The sequence below is a fragment of the Pelodiscus sinensis genome, chromosome 20 (assembly GCF_049634645.1).
Source record: "Pelodiscus sinensis isolate JC-2024 chromosome 20, ASM4963464v1, whole genome shotgun sequence".
Taxonomy (NCBI): Eukaryota; Metazoa; Chordata; order Testudines; family Trionychidae; genus Pelodiscus; species Pelodiscus sinensis.
Window position 1 is genome coordinate 27,195,860 of NC_134730.1, and position 14,985 is coordinate 27,210,844.

Here is a 14,985-nt window from a genome sequence, read left to right on the forward strand (position 1 = left end):
CCAGCTGCCAGGCCCCGTAGCGCTCGGCAGCGTGCGCTGGAGCGGAGGGTTTTAATTGGCTTCTCTGACTCTGGGCAGTGATTCTAATGAGCAGAAACAGGCTGGTTCCCCCCCTCCCCCTCCCCTGCAGGGTTACCGACCCCCGAATGAAACCAGAGCACGCTGGGCTCCGGCGCCCGGGGGGAGAGCGAGCCAGAGATGGGGCGTGTCCCCCTCCTGCTAGCTCCCCACTGCGCCGCTGTGGCCGTGCCTGCCCGCCCCTCTTCTGGCGGGGCTGCCGGGGCTCGGAGGAGGCGCTGCCTCGCGTGAGGGACGGGCTGCGCCCAGACGACGATTGGCCCGTGCGCCTCTTGTCCGGCCCTGTGGCGCTGCCTGGCCCGCTCAGTCCGTGGTCGCCGATGTCGCATCCGAGCCGGGGAACGGAGCTGAGGCTCCACTTGGAGAGGGGGCTGCCTCCTGCCCAGAGCCAGTCTGGGCACCCCCGGGGCAAGCAGAGGGAGTCGCACCCCAGGGCAGGTCCAGCGTAGGCTCCGGGGGCGCTGGGCTCCATGGGACCGAATACGGGCACCCCCGGGGCAAGCAGAGGGAGTCGCACCCCAGGGCAGGTCCAGTGTAGGGTGCTGGCCCAGCTCCGGGGGCGCTGGGCTCCATGGGACCGAATACGGGCAGCCCGTACGCCCCTGCTGCCTGGCCCTGCGCCGCGCATCAGAGCCCAGCCCCAGCAGTGAGGCGGGACGCGGGCGACGGGCACAGCGGGCGAGCGGCCGGGTCAGACTGCGGGTGCACAAGCCCCACCATCGAGGGGAGAGGCTCTAGCCGCCCCCCAAGACTGCCGGGCTCCCCCTGCCCCCCCCACATGCCTGAGCATGTGAAGGGCCAGACAGGGTCAGGCCAGCGGTCCATCTCCCCCTGGCTTCCCGGCGGAGACGCGATGCTGCAGGCTCCCTCCGGGGCTCCAGCTCCGGGGTCTGGTTCTGGGCGGCCGGGATTGTCTGCAGGGCTCTGACCGCTTTTCCGCCCCCCTCCTCTGGCCCAGGTGGCTCTCCTACCTCCTGCTCTTCATCCTGGACCTGATCATCTGCCTCATCGCCTGCCTGGGACTGGCCAAGCGCTCCCGGTGCCTGCTGACCACGTGAGTGCCCGCCGCAGCCCGAGGGACGCTGTCTGGCAGGGGCTGGGCGCTGCCCGTCCAGCCCCACCCCCTGAGCTGCTGCCCTCCGTGGGAAGGGAGAAGGGGACGTGCCCTTCCGCATGCCCCGCACCTGCCTCCCTCGCGTTGGCACAGGGAGCCTGGCACAGCTGCTGGCCGGACCGTGCGGCAGCCAGAGAACCCAGCTCAGCATGGTGCTGGGATGGCCAGGACTTAGGAGGCCCCCTTCCCAGACTGGGGCAGGGTGGGTCATTACGGTGCTGCTGCTCCCAGCCCCCCGTTCCCTAGCCGTGTCTGTCCCCTTGGGCAGTGCCCGGCTCCGAGCCGGTGTCCTTCCCGGGAGAGCAGAGCTGACGCGGTGAATCCCTGCGGGTTGGAAGGCGCTGGGGTGGAGGGAGCCCACTCCCGAGTGTCACGGGCCAAGGCTGAGCGGGTGGGTAGGTGCTGCCCGCGGTCCCAAAACGTGGGCGCTCGCCCCTGTGCACCCATCGCAGGCCCAGCCCCCTCCGGCCACCGGGGCGAGCTGTGTACTGGGAGCCGGGAGTTACCGTGTGCCAAGGGCCCGGCGGCCGCTCTGCACCGTGCACTGCAAGGGGCTGGTGGGATGGGCCAGGTGCAGGAGGGCAGAGGGTTGAACGTCCTAGCCTCTGAACCCTGATGGGCCACGGGCCTTCTCTGTGGCAGATGGTGGGTTTCCGTGTCCTCCCCGTCCCCCCCCTTGCACCGTCTGCCTGCACCCCAGGCAGCTGGCACCATTCCGCAGCTGCTCGCGTAAGCCTGTGGCAGCCGGGAGTTCTGGGGACTCGCCCCCAGGACCTGGCCTCGACCAGTCCCCGATCCCCCGGTCCAGTTGCTGGACCCAGCCCCGCAGCCTGGGCCTCGCCCGCTCTCTGCTGCCGTGAGCTGCAAGTGCTCTGCCCTGCTCCTGAGGCCGGACGCTTGGCCCCGGAGAGGAGGCGGCGGCAGGTGTCCTGCCTGGGGCCGAAGGGAGCAGGGCTTCTCCCATGGTCATTGGGTGAGTCGGTGGCAGAGCCCAGCTCACCCCCCTGCCCTCGCAGGCTCGCCCGGCCCGGGGACAGGGAGGTCTCGGGTGCCCGTAACGCCTTGTCCCCCTTCCTCTCCTAGGATGCTGTGCTGCGGGCTGCTGACGCTCGTCCTCAGCTGGGCCTCCCTGGCGGTGGACACCTCCGCGGCCGTGGTGAGTGAGAAGGGCAGAGCGGCGGGCTGGCCTCCGGGGTGCTGCCCAGCGGGTGTGAACAGGAGGAGCTCAGAGCCTGGCTCCCATTAGGAGCCTGAGCAGCGGCTGGTGCCTGTAGCCCACTCCCTGGGCCACCCTGCTGGTACCTGGCGTTCACTAGCGTGTGGCCGCCCAATCCCCGTGGCTCCCCCTGCGCTTCCTGCGGCCGCCCAATCCCCGTGGCTCCCCCTGCGCTTCCTGCGGCCGCCCAATCCCCGTGGCTCCCCCTGCGCTTCCTGCGGCCGCCCGATCCCCGTGGCTCCCCCTGCGCTTCCTGCGGCCGCCCAATCCCCGTGGCTCCCCCTGCGCTTCCTGCGGCCGCCCGATCCCCGTGGCTCCCCCCGCGCTTCCTGCGGCCGCCCGATCCCCGTGGCTCCCCCCGCGCTTCCTGCGGCCGCCCGATCCCCGTGGCTCCCCCTGCGCTTCCTGCGGCCGCCCAATCCCCGTGGCTCCCCCTGCGCTTCCTGCGGCCGCCCGATCCCCGTCGCTCCCCCTGCGCTTCCTGCGGCCGCCCGATCCCCGTGGCTTCCCCCTGCGCTTCCTGCGGCCGCCCGATCCCCGTGGCTTCCCCCTGCGCTTCCTGCGGCCGCCCGATCCCCGTGGCTCCCCCTGCGCTTCCTGCGGCCGCCCGATCCCCGTGGCTCCCCCCGCGCTTCCTGCGGCCGCCCGATCCCCGTGGCTCCCCCCGCGCTTCCTGCGACCGCCCGATCCCCGTGGCTTCCCCCGCGCTTCCTGCGGCCGCCCGATCCCCGTGGCTTCCCCCGCGCTTCCTGCGGCCGCCCGATCCCCGTGGCTTCCCCCGCGCTTCCTGCGGCCGCCCGATCCCCGTGGCTTCCCCCTGCGCTTCCTGTGGCCGCCCGATCCCCGTGGCTCCCCCCGCGCTTCCTGCGGCTGCCCGATCCCCGTGGCTCCCCCTGTGCTTCCTGCGGCTGCCCGATCCCCGTGGCTCCCCCCGCGCTTCCTGCGGCTGCCCGATCCCCGTGGCTTCCCCCTGCGCTTCCTGTGGCCGCCCGATCCCCGTGGCTCCCCCTGCGCTTCCTGCGGCTGCCCGATCCCCGTGGCTCCCCCTGCGCTTCCTGCGGCCGCCCGATCCCCGTGGCTCCCCCTGCGCTTCCTGCGGCCGCCCGATCCCCGTGGCTCCCCCTGCGCTTCCTGCGGCCGCCCGATCCCCGTGGCTCCCCCTGCGCTTCCTGCGGCCGCCCGATCCCCATCGTTCCCCGTGGTGGGCAGGGATGTGGGGGCTGCTGCATTGGTTCCCCCCCCCCCCGCCCCAGGAACCTGCCCCCTGTTCGGGGGGGGTGTCGGCTCCTGTGGACTAAATGCAAGGTCTCCAGGGTGGTGGTGGCAGAAGGGACTCTCCTGCCACTGGGGGGGGGGGGCTGTATGAGCTGGTGAAGGGGCACGTGTGAAGAGCACCCAGTCCTTGCTGGTTCAGAGAGGGCGGAGGAATCGGGCCGGTGCCCGCTGTGGGGGGGCAGGGGCAGGCCTGCTTAGGGGGCAGAGGCTGCAAATCTGGCCCTCCATCCTGCTGGCGTGGGCCCAGCTTTGGGTGGCGGGGGTGGCTCCTCTCCGTGTGCTCTCCCACCCCCTTGCCAGCTGCCGCTCTGCTCCCCGGGCTGGGTTCCTCCGGGCAGCCCTGTGACCCGCGCTCTGCTTCTTGCAGGGCACCAGCGATTTCTGCGTGGCCCCGGACAAGTTCATCATGAACCTAACGCAGGGCGACCTCAGTGCAGGTGACGGAATGGCCTTGTGCGCCACGGGAGCCCCGGGCGGGCGGGATGCGGCTCCGGTGCCCGCAGGGCTCCCAGCCGGGCAGGGCTCGTAACTTGGTGCTTGGGGATTCTCGAGGGCTGGCCTCAGCCCTGGGGCAGGTATCATTACGAGGGGGCTTGCGTCTCCCGCTGCCCCTTACGTGGGTGTGGCTTCAATTGGGAACTCCAGCTCGTTGGAACCAGCTCCGCCAGCGGGCACGTGGCAGCGTGTCCTGGCCCAGTGCCGTCCGTGGCTGCCAGCAGAGCCGCTGGTCCTGGCTGGGGCGGAGAGGCAACTGGCTCTCGGCGAACGGCTTCTGCTCAGAGCGGCCGCTTTCCCGGTGCGGGGCCTGGCTGCTGCATCTAACCCTGCTCGGGGCGGGGGGTCTCTGGCTGGGGTGGAAGGTCCCCGCGAGGCTTCCGACGTCTCCCCTTGTGCTTGTGTTGCAGAAGTGGTTCACTACTACCTGTACTGCAGCCAGAGCCTGAGCAACCCCTTCCAGCAGGTACGAGCCCCCGGCCCCTCCTATGGCACGGCCCCCGCCTGGGCATGCCCCGGGGCAGGGTGGGTGGGGGAGCCCGTCTCCTGCAGGTGATGGGCAGGTGTGTGGCTCCCCCTGCTGGCTGCAGATGCCTGGCAGAGGTCCCACAGTGGGACTGATTCCTGCCACCGCCAGCCACAAGCCAAATCCACGCAGGCATCGTGGGAGGGAAAAGCTGATGTATCCGGCTCTCTGCCCGGGTTGGCTCTGGGCTCGGGGGTCTGCAGCCCGGACTCAGCTGGCTCCGTCGTGCCTCGCAGCTGGCACGCAGGCGCTGGGGCTGGCTGGGTTTGGGTCCCCGTGGTTACCACGCCCAGCTTGCCCTCTGGATCTTGACAGTCCAGGCCTGGAAGTGTGCAGGGGGGGACTCTCCCTGCCCTCCGGCGAGCATGGGCCATGCCTCGGGGGCTAGGCCTTGTTTTCTGCCGTGCAGGCCCTGACCATCTACCAGCGCTCGCTCACCACCATGCAGATTCAGATCCAGGGCCTGTTGCAGTTTGCGGTGCCTCTCTTCCCCACGGCCAGGGTAAGGCGGGGCCCCCCGCTGGGCACACAGATCTGGGGTAGCAGTGCCAAGATGGGGGGGACTATTCTGTGTCCTCATACCTGGAACCAAAACCCGTCCCAGGGCTTCTGCCCAGCTGTGTGCGCCGCCCATCGTCTGTGCCCAGTGCTGAGATCCCAACATGCCTGGCCAGCTTCTCCCCAGCCGCCCTGCAGGACAGGGGCACGGCTCCTCCTGGGCTGAGAGCGGGGGGAGGGGGTGGGGACGAGGGAGGCATTCTAGCCCCACCCCGAATCCTGCAGCCGAGGTGTCTGGAACGCACGAGGCATGGGGGGTGATCGCCTGGCAGTGGCCAGGGCGTGTGAGGGATCCCTTAGCTAAGCAGGGCTCTCCCTGCCCGTCCTGCGGCATGCACCAGCCTCTCCGCCCTCCCCCCATGCCATGCCATGCTGTGCTGCCAGCTGGCCTCAGCGCCTCTGCCTTGCCCCTCTCTGCCGCAGAAAGACCTGCTCGGAATCCAGCAGCTGCTGAACTCGTCGGAGACCAGCCTGCACCAGCTGACGGCCATGCTGGACTGCCGGGGCCTGCACAAGGTGGGGCGTTCCCTCCCGCGGGGTGGCTCGCCAGGGCCGGCGCCATGCCCCCTGCCGGCCCAGTGGGAGCACTCGGGGAAGGAGAACGACCGTGTGGTGTCTCCCCGTTGCAGGATTACCTGGACGGGCTGATGGGCATCTGCTACGACGGGGTGGAAGGCTTGCTCTACCTGGCCTTGTTCTCTCTGCTGGCGGCCATGTCCTTCTCCACTCTCATCTGCGCCACGCCGCGGGCCTGGAAGCACTTGGCTGGCAGGTAAGTCCAAGCCCTGTCGCGCCGTTGGTGCCCACTCAAGGGGGTTGGGGGGAGGCCTTTAGGGCCTGGAGAGCCGGGCTGGACACGCCCCAGAACTGGGTGCCCACTGAGGGGTGTGATTTGGCTCCATGCTCTGCCCTTTCAGCTGTCCTGGAGCTAACCTGAACGGGCAACTCGGCTCCCCTCATGGGGGGCGTGACCAATTTACCGCCAGTCTGGGGGTGACTGCCACGAATAGCCACCAGCCCTCGGAGCTGGCTGGCCGAGCTGCCCTCCCTGGCATGCTTTTCCCCTCTGGCTCCTGGTGAGTCCCGGGGACCTCGCAGCCGGGCCCTGAACACCTCCGGCAGCGGCAATGCCGAGTCCTGTCTCTTGGCTGGTCCCTCCCCCAAAGCGAGGGCATCCAGCTGCTGTGGGTTTTCCTGTCCTCTCCCAGTGAGGCCTGGTTCGAGGGGCCTGTTATCCCTAGGACAGGCCTGGTACGAGGCAAGGCCAGGCAAGCGCGCCTTGGCTTCAGACCGGGGGCTGTGATCTTACCCCTGCGCTGAGACTATCCAGTGAGGGCCCCCTTCGCCATCCCCCGGGGGCTGCCCCGCCCGGCCGACTTTGGTACCGAGGGCGACTAAAGGGCTGCACCGCCCCTCGCTTCCTTCCAGGGACCGGGATTACGACGACATCGACGAGGAAGACCCCTTCAACCCGCAGGCCCGCCGCATCGCCACCCACAACCCCACCCGCGGGCAGCTCCGCAGCTTCTGCAGCTACAGCAGCAGCCTGGGCAGCCAGGCCAGCCTGCACCCGCCGGCACAGACCGTCTCCAATGCCCCGGTGTCTGAGTACATGTAAGGCTGCCCGTCCCCTCCCTCCTCGACTGCTGGGGAACCCCGGGGCGGGGCCGGTGCGCGAGGACTGGCCTGTAGCTCCCAGGGCAGGGGGAGCTGAGCACGCTGTGGCAAAGGCATGCTCCAGCCTCCAGCCCTTCCCTAGCAAGTCAGCCACAGAGCTGATAGCCCGGGTGCCTCTCACGCTGCTTGGAGGGGCCTCGGGAGACCCAGAGGGGATCCTTAAAGCACTGACCACAGAAGCTGACCACTCTTGGGCTCAGTGACGCTGCGGTGAGGAGGAAGAAGGCCCGTGGGAGAGTTTGGTGCACTCGCTGCTTCCCACTTAGGAGCTGCCCTCGAGCAGGGAGCTGCTGCGTGGGAGGGGTGGGTTCTGTGCCCTGCTTGGCTGTTCTAGGGAAAGTCCCTTCACTTTGCTGGCCCTGTATCCCACCCCGAGTAGAACGGAGATGGGACTGGATAGGAGGTGGGGTGTCGGTGTGCGGAAAGCGCCCTCTAGCCATGGGGTGCTAGAAAAGAGCAAGAGACGATTCTCCCCACAACCATCCATGGTGGGGAAGACATTCTCGACCCTGTTCTTTGTCGGCTTTACAGCCCCCTCCTTCCTCCAAACAGTCCCAAAATCTCTGGGCGCCGCCAGTCTTTGCAGAGGGCTCGGAAGTGTCCCCTCCGCATGGAGATGTGGTACCCTGCTTCATGACTGTCCTCCAACCCAGGAACGAGGGACGTGGCACGCCCTCTCCCAGATCATAGAATACTAGAACTGGAAGGGCTCTCGAGGTCAAGTTCAGTCCCCTGCCCTCGGGCAGGACCACGCACCATCTAGATCATCCCTGATAGATGTTTGTCTAACTTGTTCTTAAATATCTCCAGGGATGGAGATCCCACAGCCTCTCTGGACAACCCAGCCTAGATGCTGTTAATGACACGAGCTCTGGGAGTTCTGGTCCATTCAGCAGATCTGTCATCCTTGGGGGGTGCTGTGCCATCTCTAAAAGGCTCTTCCTCCATCTCCTCACAGGAACCAGGCTGCGCTCTTTGGTGGAAACCCGCGCTATGAAAACGTCCCGTTGATTGGAAGAGGCTCTCCTCCCCCTACGGTACGATGGGCATCTGAAGCCAAGTCGTTTTTATAATAGGGCCCCTCTCTGCTCTGTTTTTATTGTGTTAATCACGTTAGAACAGAAGAACGGCCATACTGGGTCAGACCAAAGGTCCATGTTGCTAATTGATGGGGAATCCTTCCACTTCCTCAGAAACCCAAGGCTTCATTTGCTGAGCTAGCGACAGTGGCTCATGAACAATTCCTCCTCCAACCCCTCTTGCTCTTGGGCGTTAAGGGATGTAACCTGTCCTTTTGAACATGGTACCTCCAGCAATGATAGTCCCAAGGCTGGAATCGACACTGTTGGAAATGTCGTACTGTGACAGGAAGTCCCGCCTTTTGGAGGTGGGACTTCTTGATATGCCACTTGAGCTGGAGGGAGAAAATGGCTCATGAGAAGACAGGTAACTTGTAACCCCACAGCTCTACAGCTACATCACTGATACACCACATTATGACCCTCTTGGCTTCATTGTATTGTATCTTGTCCTAACCTCATGCTTTAGTGCCATATTTAAAAGCAAATGCGTGCATATCTAACTCGTTAACAGATTTCTTCTCTAATCAGCATTGGCTTTTGAGGGGTGGGGGGGAAGAGCCATATATTCCAAACATCTCAAAAGACAACTTAAGTTTTGTTTCAGTTGCTTTGATTCTGGTTTTATTTATGTTTGTCCCCATTTACCTGGAGTGTATTTACCTGGAGTGTCTGGCTTAATATTCTTTAAACACATCTTGCCTGTTACTGTTTGTTTTTGTTTTTGCCTCAACTATTTTGGAGCTTTGTTGCCCATCAAGAGTAAGTTTTGGTTTTTTTTTCTTTCTTGTTTTGGGATGGTCATTTTGTCCATTGGTTTAGCTGTCCTCACCTCCTTCTTACATTTTGTGTGTTTTGTGTGTGTGTGTTGATTTCATTGGAACAGAAATGGGAACCCATTGACAGTGGGCGATCGGAAGACAAACCCAGATATTTGGTGCATCTCAACACCAGCCCAAAGCCTGAATCCACCTGGATTCCCAGAGTCTCTGCCCGTTAGTTCTTCAGGAGTTTTTGTGCTCCTGCGTTGGGGGGAAACTAACTAGAACCAGAGACTGAAACTAATGGGTGGGCTGTTTGGAAAATCGCCATCAAAATGCCCTTTCCACAGAAAAGGGGGAGACTTCCCCCCTAAATCTTCCATCTCTCTCTACCTTAGAAGTCTACCCCTGCCTCATCTGAGTGAAATGCAATGAGAAGCCAGGATGAGTGTTGACCCCACTTGGAGTAAATATGGCTGGAGGAGGTGGCAGTAACACTAGGAAGGAATTTATAGAAAATAACTAAGTCCTGTACCTGATTCTTTGCCCAGCCAATATTATGCAGCGCTTCTTCTGGGAATGCCTGGGTGTGGCCCTTTGCAGTGAGTTACTGCCTCCGTGGTTGGAATAGCTCCGACTTGATTGCTATTTACATGGTGCTCTAGATGCATAGGGATATCTGGCACCTGCCCAGAGGGGCTTGCAATTAGCCGGGGAGAGCACTTTGTACAAGCAGTATCCGTTTGGGCAGAAGGGCTATCTGTTAATGGCAGAAATGCAGGCCTGTCATTCAAGCCTGCCCAAGGGGGTCCCAGATGGCCTGTCCAGGCAGATTGCTCTTGCGGGATGACCACCGTTTTGCCCCAAGGAGAGACAGGGCCACGGTATGCTGTTGGCTGGGCCCCAGAATGCCTTCACCCGACCCTGTTGCCGAGACTGCTGTGTAGCAGTTAATTGGGGTTTGCAAATGGGTCTAAGCTGAGACCTGCTGAGCCGGACGCCAAGATTTGAAGGCAGAGCTAACGTGTTTTTCAATGGTTGCTAGAAATCATTACGCTTCCGCCACGGGCACACCCTCGTTCATTCACTCTTCTAGGCATGGGCTTCCTTCCCCAACTCCGCTTGAAGATGATCGGCATTTAAATTAGATACTTATATCTCTGGCTGTAACCCCCCTTCCCTTGACCTATGCCCCCACTGGGTGTCACCTAGGCTGCAGCTAAGCGGTAGGCCATTGTGACCAGCTGTGAATGGGCAGGCTGCCGGGGCAGCTGGTTGCTGCGTCGTGCACAGGAAATGTTATCTGTGAAAAGCTGGAGCAGTGCCCGTTCGGGAGGCTTTACTCTGGCTGTGTAAAACTCAGAGCTGGCTCCAAGTCTGTTCCATGAGGAGAGACTCGTGTGCCCAGATGAATTCAAGGCCCATGCTCCTCCCAGCTCTTTGCCTTCTCTGCACTGAGCAGTCGAATTGCAATCCCCCAAGGAAGGGCTTTCAGGTTCCAAAATAACAAATGGAATAATCTTCCCCAAGGCCTTGGCTCGGTGGGGACTTTTTTCTTCTCCTTCTCACCTTTAAATGAAAAGCTGGGAGAGAATTTCCTTTTGCATTATTGCTGGGGTGAGGCTCTGTCTGCACCAGCATCTCCCTTCAAATCTCCTGCCATTCATCTTCCCCAGGACAGCCAAGTCCCATCCCCCCGGTTCTGTGGTGACTACTCATATCCTACCGCAGGGTTAGCTTGGGTGAGCCACCCCCAGATGGCCTGGCTTAGCCACACTGCAAAGCCCTGCCCAAGTTGCCGTGTCTTCACTGTGTGTCCTTACGACTTTTGGGGTGTCCAGTCGTTTTCTGTGCTGCACGGAGCTGATCCATTCACAGCAACTTGTGGGCGACTTTGTCTGTCCTAAGCAAACGGGAAATTGTGGGAAGGCGTACTTGAATGGCTTAATCTGTATCCACTCTGCAAAGTAGGCGGGTTACCGGTACAGGTTTTAGCCCCAGACGATCCAGCTCGCCCGGGTCGGAAGAAGCACTGAACTCGGGCCCAGAGCGTTTTGTGTGTGGATGGAAGAGGGTAGCACCTGAGTAAGCCTGTTAATTGTGCAGTGAAATCAGACATAGGCTTTGTCTAGAGTTATTCAGAGCAGGATCAGCTGTCCCGTGCTCCCACTGATGGAGCTGTCCATGCTGTTCTGGCACGGTGAGCGTGAGGCAGGCTAGTATCGAAGCAGCCTCGGTTACCTTTTCCCGCTGCCTGCCTCATCCTGCTGGAACTAGAACTGGGCGCGTTAATCGCTATGTACTAATAATTCAACAGAAGGTCAGCCAGCAAACTGGCGCCCTAGGGAGAGGGGCGGTCCTGTGAGCTGTGGCACCTGGCAGATTGGTCTTCCTCCATCCTCTCCCTCCGTCCCCCCCCCCTCAGCGAATGGTGCATGCAATGGGTGAGGCGAGACACCTCTGGTGTGCCTTTCACCTCCTGTATGGAGCTATTGTCCAAGTGCCCGTACCGTGTGTTCATCCCAGGGGCAGCTCAGCATGGCAAACACAAAGGCTTTTGTGCTCTTCAGTCAGGCCCCATCACCTATGTGGCTCTAAATGGATACACATGGGGTACCACCATGAAAAAACAACAGTAGAGAAAAATACTTTAAAATTGATTCTTCCTCCATTATCATGGCCTGTGAGCCACCCAAGCCAGTTGCTCCTTGTGTCTCTCTCCTAGGCGGTCAAAATACCAGATGATGCAGGGGACGAGAGTGGCTAATTGCTAAGGGACTGTGGAGTGCCTTAGAGCCCGCATCCATCTGTCGTTGGCTCTGGTGGGGTTTCTTGGGGCTTAAAGAACTGGAGGGCAAGTGTGGGAGTTTTTGAATTTGGATTTAGACTTTTCCCCTGCTGTATTTACAGTTCAGTTTCAGAGCTAGGACCTGAAAAAATCAGAAAACAAATGTGACTAATCTCATTTCACTGTCCCAGCAGAGTGAAAAAAGAAACGCTCGAATTGGGGTAAAATCAGATATTTCCAACACAAATAAAATCGCTTGTTTTACAGAGAGCACTTTAGCTTTCATTTCACCGAAGGGAGGAAACTTGCCCATAAATAGGATTAGATTCCTTTTAAACACGGGAACCTGACTGATAAATAAAGGACTGACATCTGAACATTAAAACACAGACACTTCCTGGAGTTCATTAGGGTCTTTGTTGCTGCTATTGATTTTATGTGGAAGATTATAGTGAGGGATGGCCGAACAATGCCGGAAGATGGGATTGGCCACTGCAGCTTACTTTTATACTGACTTGGGGTCTTAGGCAGGTATTTCCACGTTCGGTAGCGAGCAGCTCAGAATATTGCTTAATCTCCCTCTTCTCCTCCACAGTATTCTCCCAGCATGCGAGCCACGTATCTTTCTGTCAACGATGAGCATATAAGACATTACGGCAATGAATTTCCAGCCTAATGCGTGCTCTCCCTGAGCAACTTACAAGCAATGAAAACACAAACAGCGTTTCTGCCACAGAAACCAAAGGCAACTGGAAAGCGCATGAAACAATAAGGCCTCTTGCTGAAGAAGAGAAGGGATGGGAGCTGACAGGAGAGATCTGGAGATGGTTCTGGCTGAAGGACAAATTGCAGGTCAAAAGCGGATGGTTGCTGGAAGCCCGGACCATGTGCTCTGCAGATCCCTCCTGTATTATCTGGCAGCTTTTATTCATAGTCTTCCTCTCTGACGGGCACACGGGATGATGCTCACAGCCACCATCCTCTGAATTAACTCCCCTTATGCCCTTTGCTTGAAACATGGTTTCCCTCTCAGCACACCCCCAGCATGGGGCAGGGATTCCAGCTGGCTTGTGATACAACAGGCTAGGTTCTGCCACCTCTCTGCCTCCCCAGGCTGAATGCCACTCGCTGCCATTTCTAGCATGACAGCCAATACCAATTTGAAGACTGAAACAGCTTTGTGCACATGGGGTGGGTTCCTCTTTGCTTCCTGTCTGCACCAAATTGGGGTTATTTCACGTCACTGGAGAGTCTTGGTGGCCTTCCTTTTCTAACTAGTTAGGTATGAATAGCAAGACCAGTGCACTGTCCATCCACAGAACACGGGGACATCCACCGTTCGGTGTGGTCACCACCACCTTGCGAAGTGGAGAGATGCTCCTCACTCCTGCATCAAAGCAATAAGAGCCACTAGTGATGCCAGCACCCTTTGGAGGGTGCCAGCGGGTGGGCTTTGCCCCCTGCCATCCTGTGATGGCAATCTCCCCACACTCTCTATAGCACCTGTTTGGAATGTACAGCACCAGACCTACACGCTTCCCCTCACCTCTCATGCAGTCCCTTTACTTCTGGAATAAGCCAGGGCGGTCTTGGGTATTAAGAGACGTCAGAATACGTAGAATAATATTTACCCTTATATTATTTTTTGCCTTTATCTTTTTTCCACCAGTGGTTTTATCGACTATCCAAAGAACACACCCACACAGAGCACATTTTTTTGCCTTTTTTTAGAAGGTGGGTTTTTTTTTTTTCATGGTTTTTATATAAAAATCTTTGGTGGGGCGGGAGGGGGGTTCTTGCAGCTTTTTTTGGCACTGATTTTTTTTTTTTTTTTTTTTTGTTCCTAGGGGCTAGCTTTAAAAATTACTTTTTAGAAAACATTTTAACCCAAACCCTGTGATAATTTTAAGAATTGTGTGCGATTGCATCTCGTTCAGGCCCTTAACTGCTGCCGGGGAGGATGACAGCCACTTCTGTCCCACGGAAGATTGGATTTGAGCATCGTGTGGGGGGAAGGGGGAGTTCTGTCTCCACAGCAGTTGAAATGGTGTTAGCAGCAAGGGGTAGATGGTGGTGCTTAATTCTGAGCAGTTTGGACTGGCTTTTTCCTGAGGCAATCCTAGCTAAACAGCGCTATAGAGTAAACCCAACAGTTCTCAGGAAAACTCCCCCGTTCACACTGATCAGGGAAACCCCGTTAGCTACAATAGTCCAGTAATACAGCTATTGCCAATGCTATTTTCTCTTACAGTGTAGACAAGACCTCAGATACCTCCTCTCCCATCCCTTGTCAAAGAAAGTACAGGTTCACCCTTTGCCTTCCTCCTCTCTTCTCCTTTGGGACAGGAGAGAACATCTAGTCCGCACTGGTGGGTGTGAACTGACTTCTGGCTTCAGGGGATTCAGAGGATCAAAAGACCCAGATGGGGAAAGATTCCTACCCATGTGATTCTTCCAGGTGCATCCTCCTACCCTGGTTAAATACAGCTCTAGCATGTGCGTTTTAGCTCCATTTAAATTCAGTGAGGTTGTATCTGCTTGCACCCAAAACTGAGTCAGAGCCATTGGGCCTCCTAAACTGTAGCACTGCATCCCCGCCAAAACTGCTCTGATGGGGAGAAAAGCCAGCCTGCCGCCACCACCTCAGAACAAAGCGATTGGTCCAGGCTTCCTTCTCCCCAAGCACAAGAAACCAGAGGAACTCTCAACCCTGGATCTTGCAAGGTTGGTTGGATGGCGTTGGCCCAGCCTGCCCTGCTGGCGCTGAGCTATCCTTCCACAAACTCATTTTGGCTCCTCTTAGCCTAACACTGTGGTTTGCGCTGCTAAAACTGGGCCGGCTCCTCCTTCTGGACTGTGCGGAGCTACCCTCCCTGGCGTGCAGACACCTCGTGGAGGTTTTATTACTCATGTCTTTTAAAGATAACTGTACATATCATGCTCCATAACGTTGTTTGTAGGTCCATGTTACGCGTGGCTAGCCTTAGGGTCTGGTTGAAAGTCCTCATTTCTGCTTTTAATGTTTCAGTGTAACAGTACTGGTAGAAGAGCTGTTTTTAAACGCATGGGAACTAACCTCTTTCTGGCCTCCTTGGAGGAACTGGAAATCCTGCTTGATTTGTATGTACCCTCTGGGAAGGAGACAATAAAAACTTGACTAAACATTTAACTGTTGTTGATCCTTATTAGAGCAAGATGGTATCTGCCAACATTTTCCTTGACTTACATAGGTAAGGCTTCAGTCCATCCTAGCTTGCTGTCCTCCAAAGCCAGGTGCACACTTTGCAGCCAACACTGAGCGCAGGAATAGTTTGCTGAAATGAGAATTGTAGCTCTTTAGATTGAGCACAGGTCACATGATACTGCTTCTATTCCCTGACTGAATTGAGAGTCATTTATAATCAGGTTTCTGCTACCA

General features: G+C 59.1%; 1 protein-coding gene across 1 annotated transcript in view; it reads left to right on the top strand.

Annotated features, from left to right (window-relative positions):
• TTYH2 (tweety family member 2) overlaps positions 1–14,736 on the top strand; it is a 38,462-nt gene extending 23,726 nt beyond the window's left edge. The window contains exons 5-14 of the mRNA XM_075904039.1: positions 1,037–1,132; positions 2,276–2,348; positions 4,051–4,120; positions 4,589–4,644; positions 5,114–5,206; positions 5,686–5,778; positions 5,892–6,034; positions 6,691–6,876; positions 7,898–7,976; positions 12,163–14,736. Coding sequence (XP_075760154.1) covers positions 1,037–1,132; positions 2,276–2,348; positions 4,051–4,120; positions 4,589–4,644; positions 5,114–5,206; positions 5,686–5,778; positions 5,892–6,034; positions 6,691–6,876; positions 7,898–7,976; positions 12,163–12,243 — 970 coding nt within the window. The 3' untranslated portion in view covers positions 12,244–14,736. The remainder of the gene's footprint in view (positions 1–1,036; positions 1,133–2,275; positions 2,349–4,050; positions 4,121–4,588; positions 4,645–5,113; positions 5,207–5,685; positions 5,779–5,891; positions 6,035–6,690; positions 6,877–7,897; positions 7,977–12,162) is intronic.
• Positions 14,737–14,985: the final 249 nt, after the last annotated feature.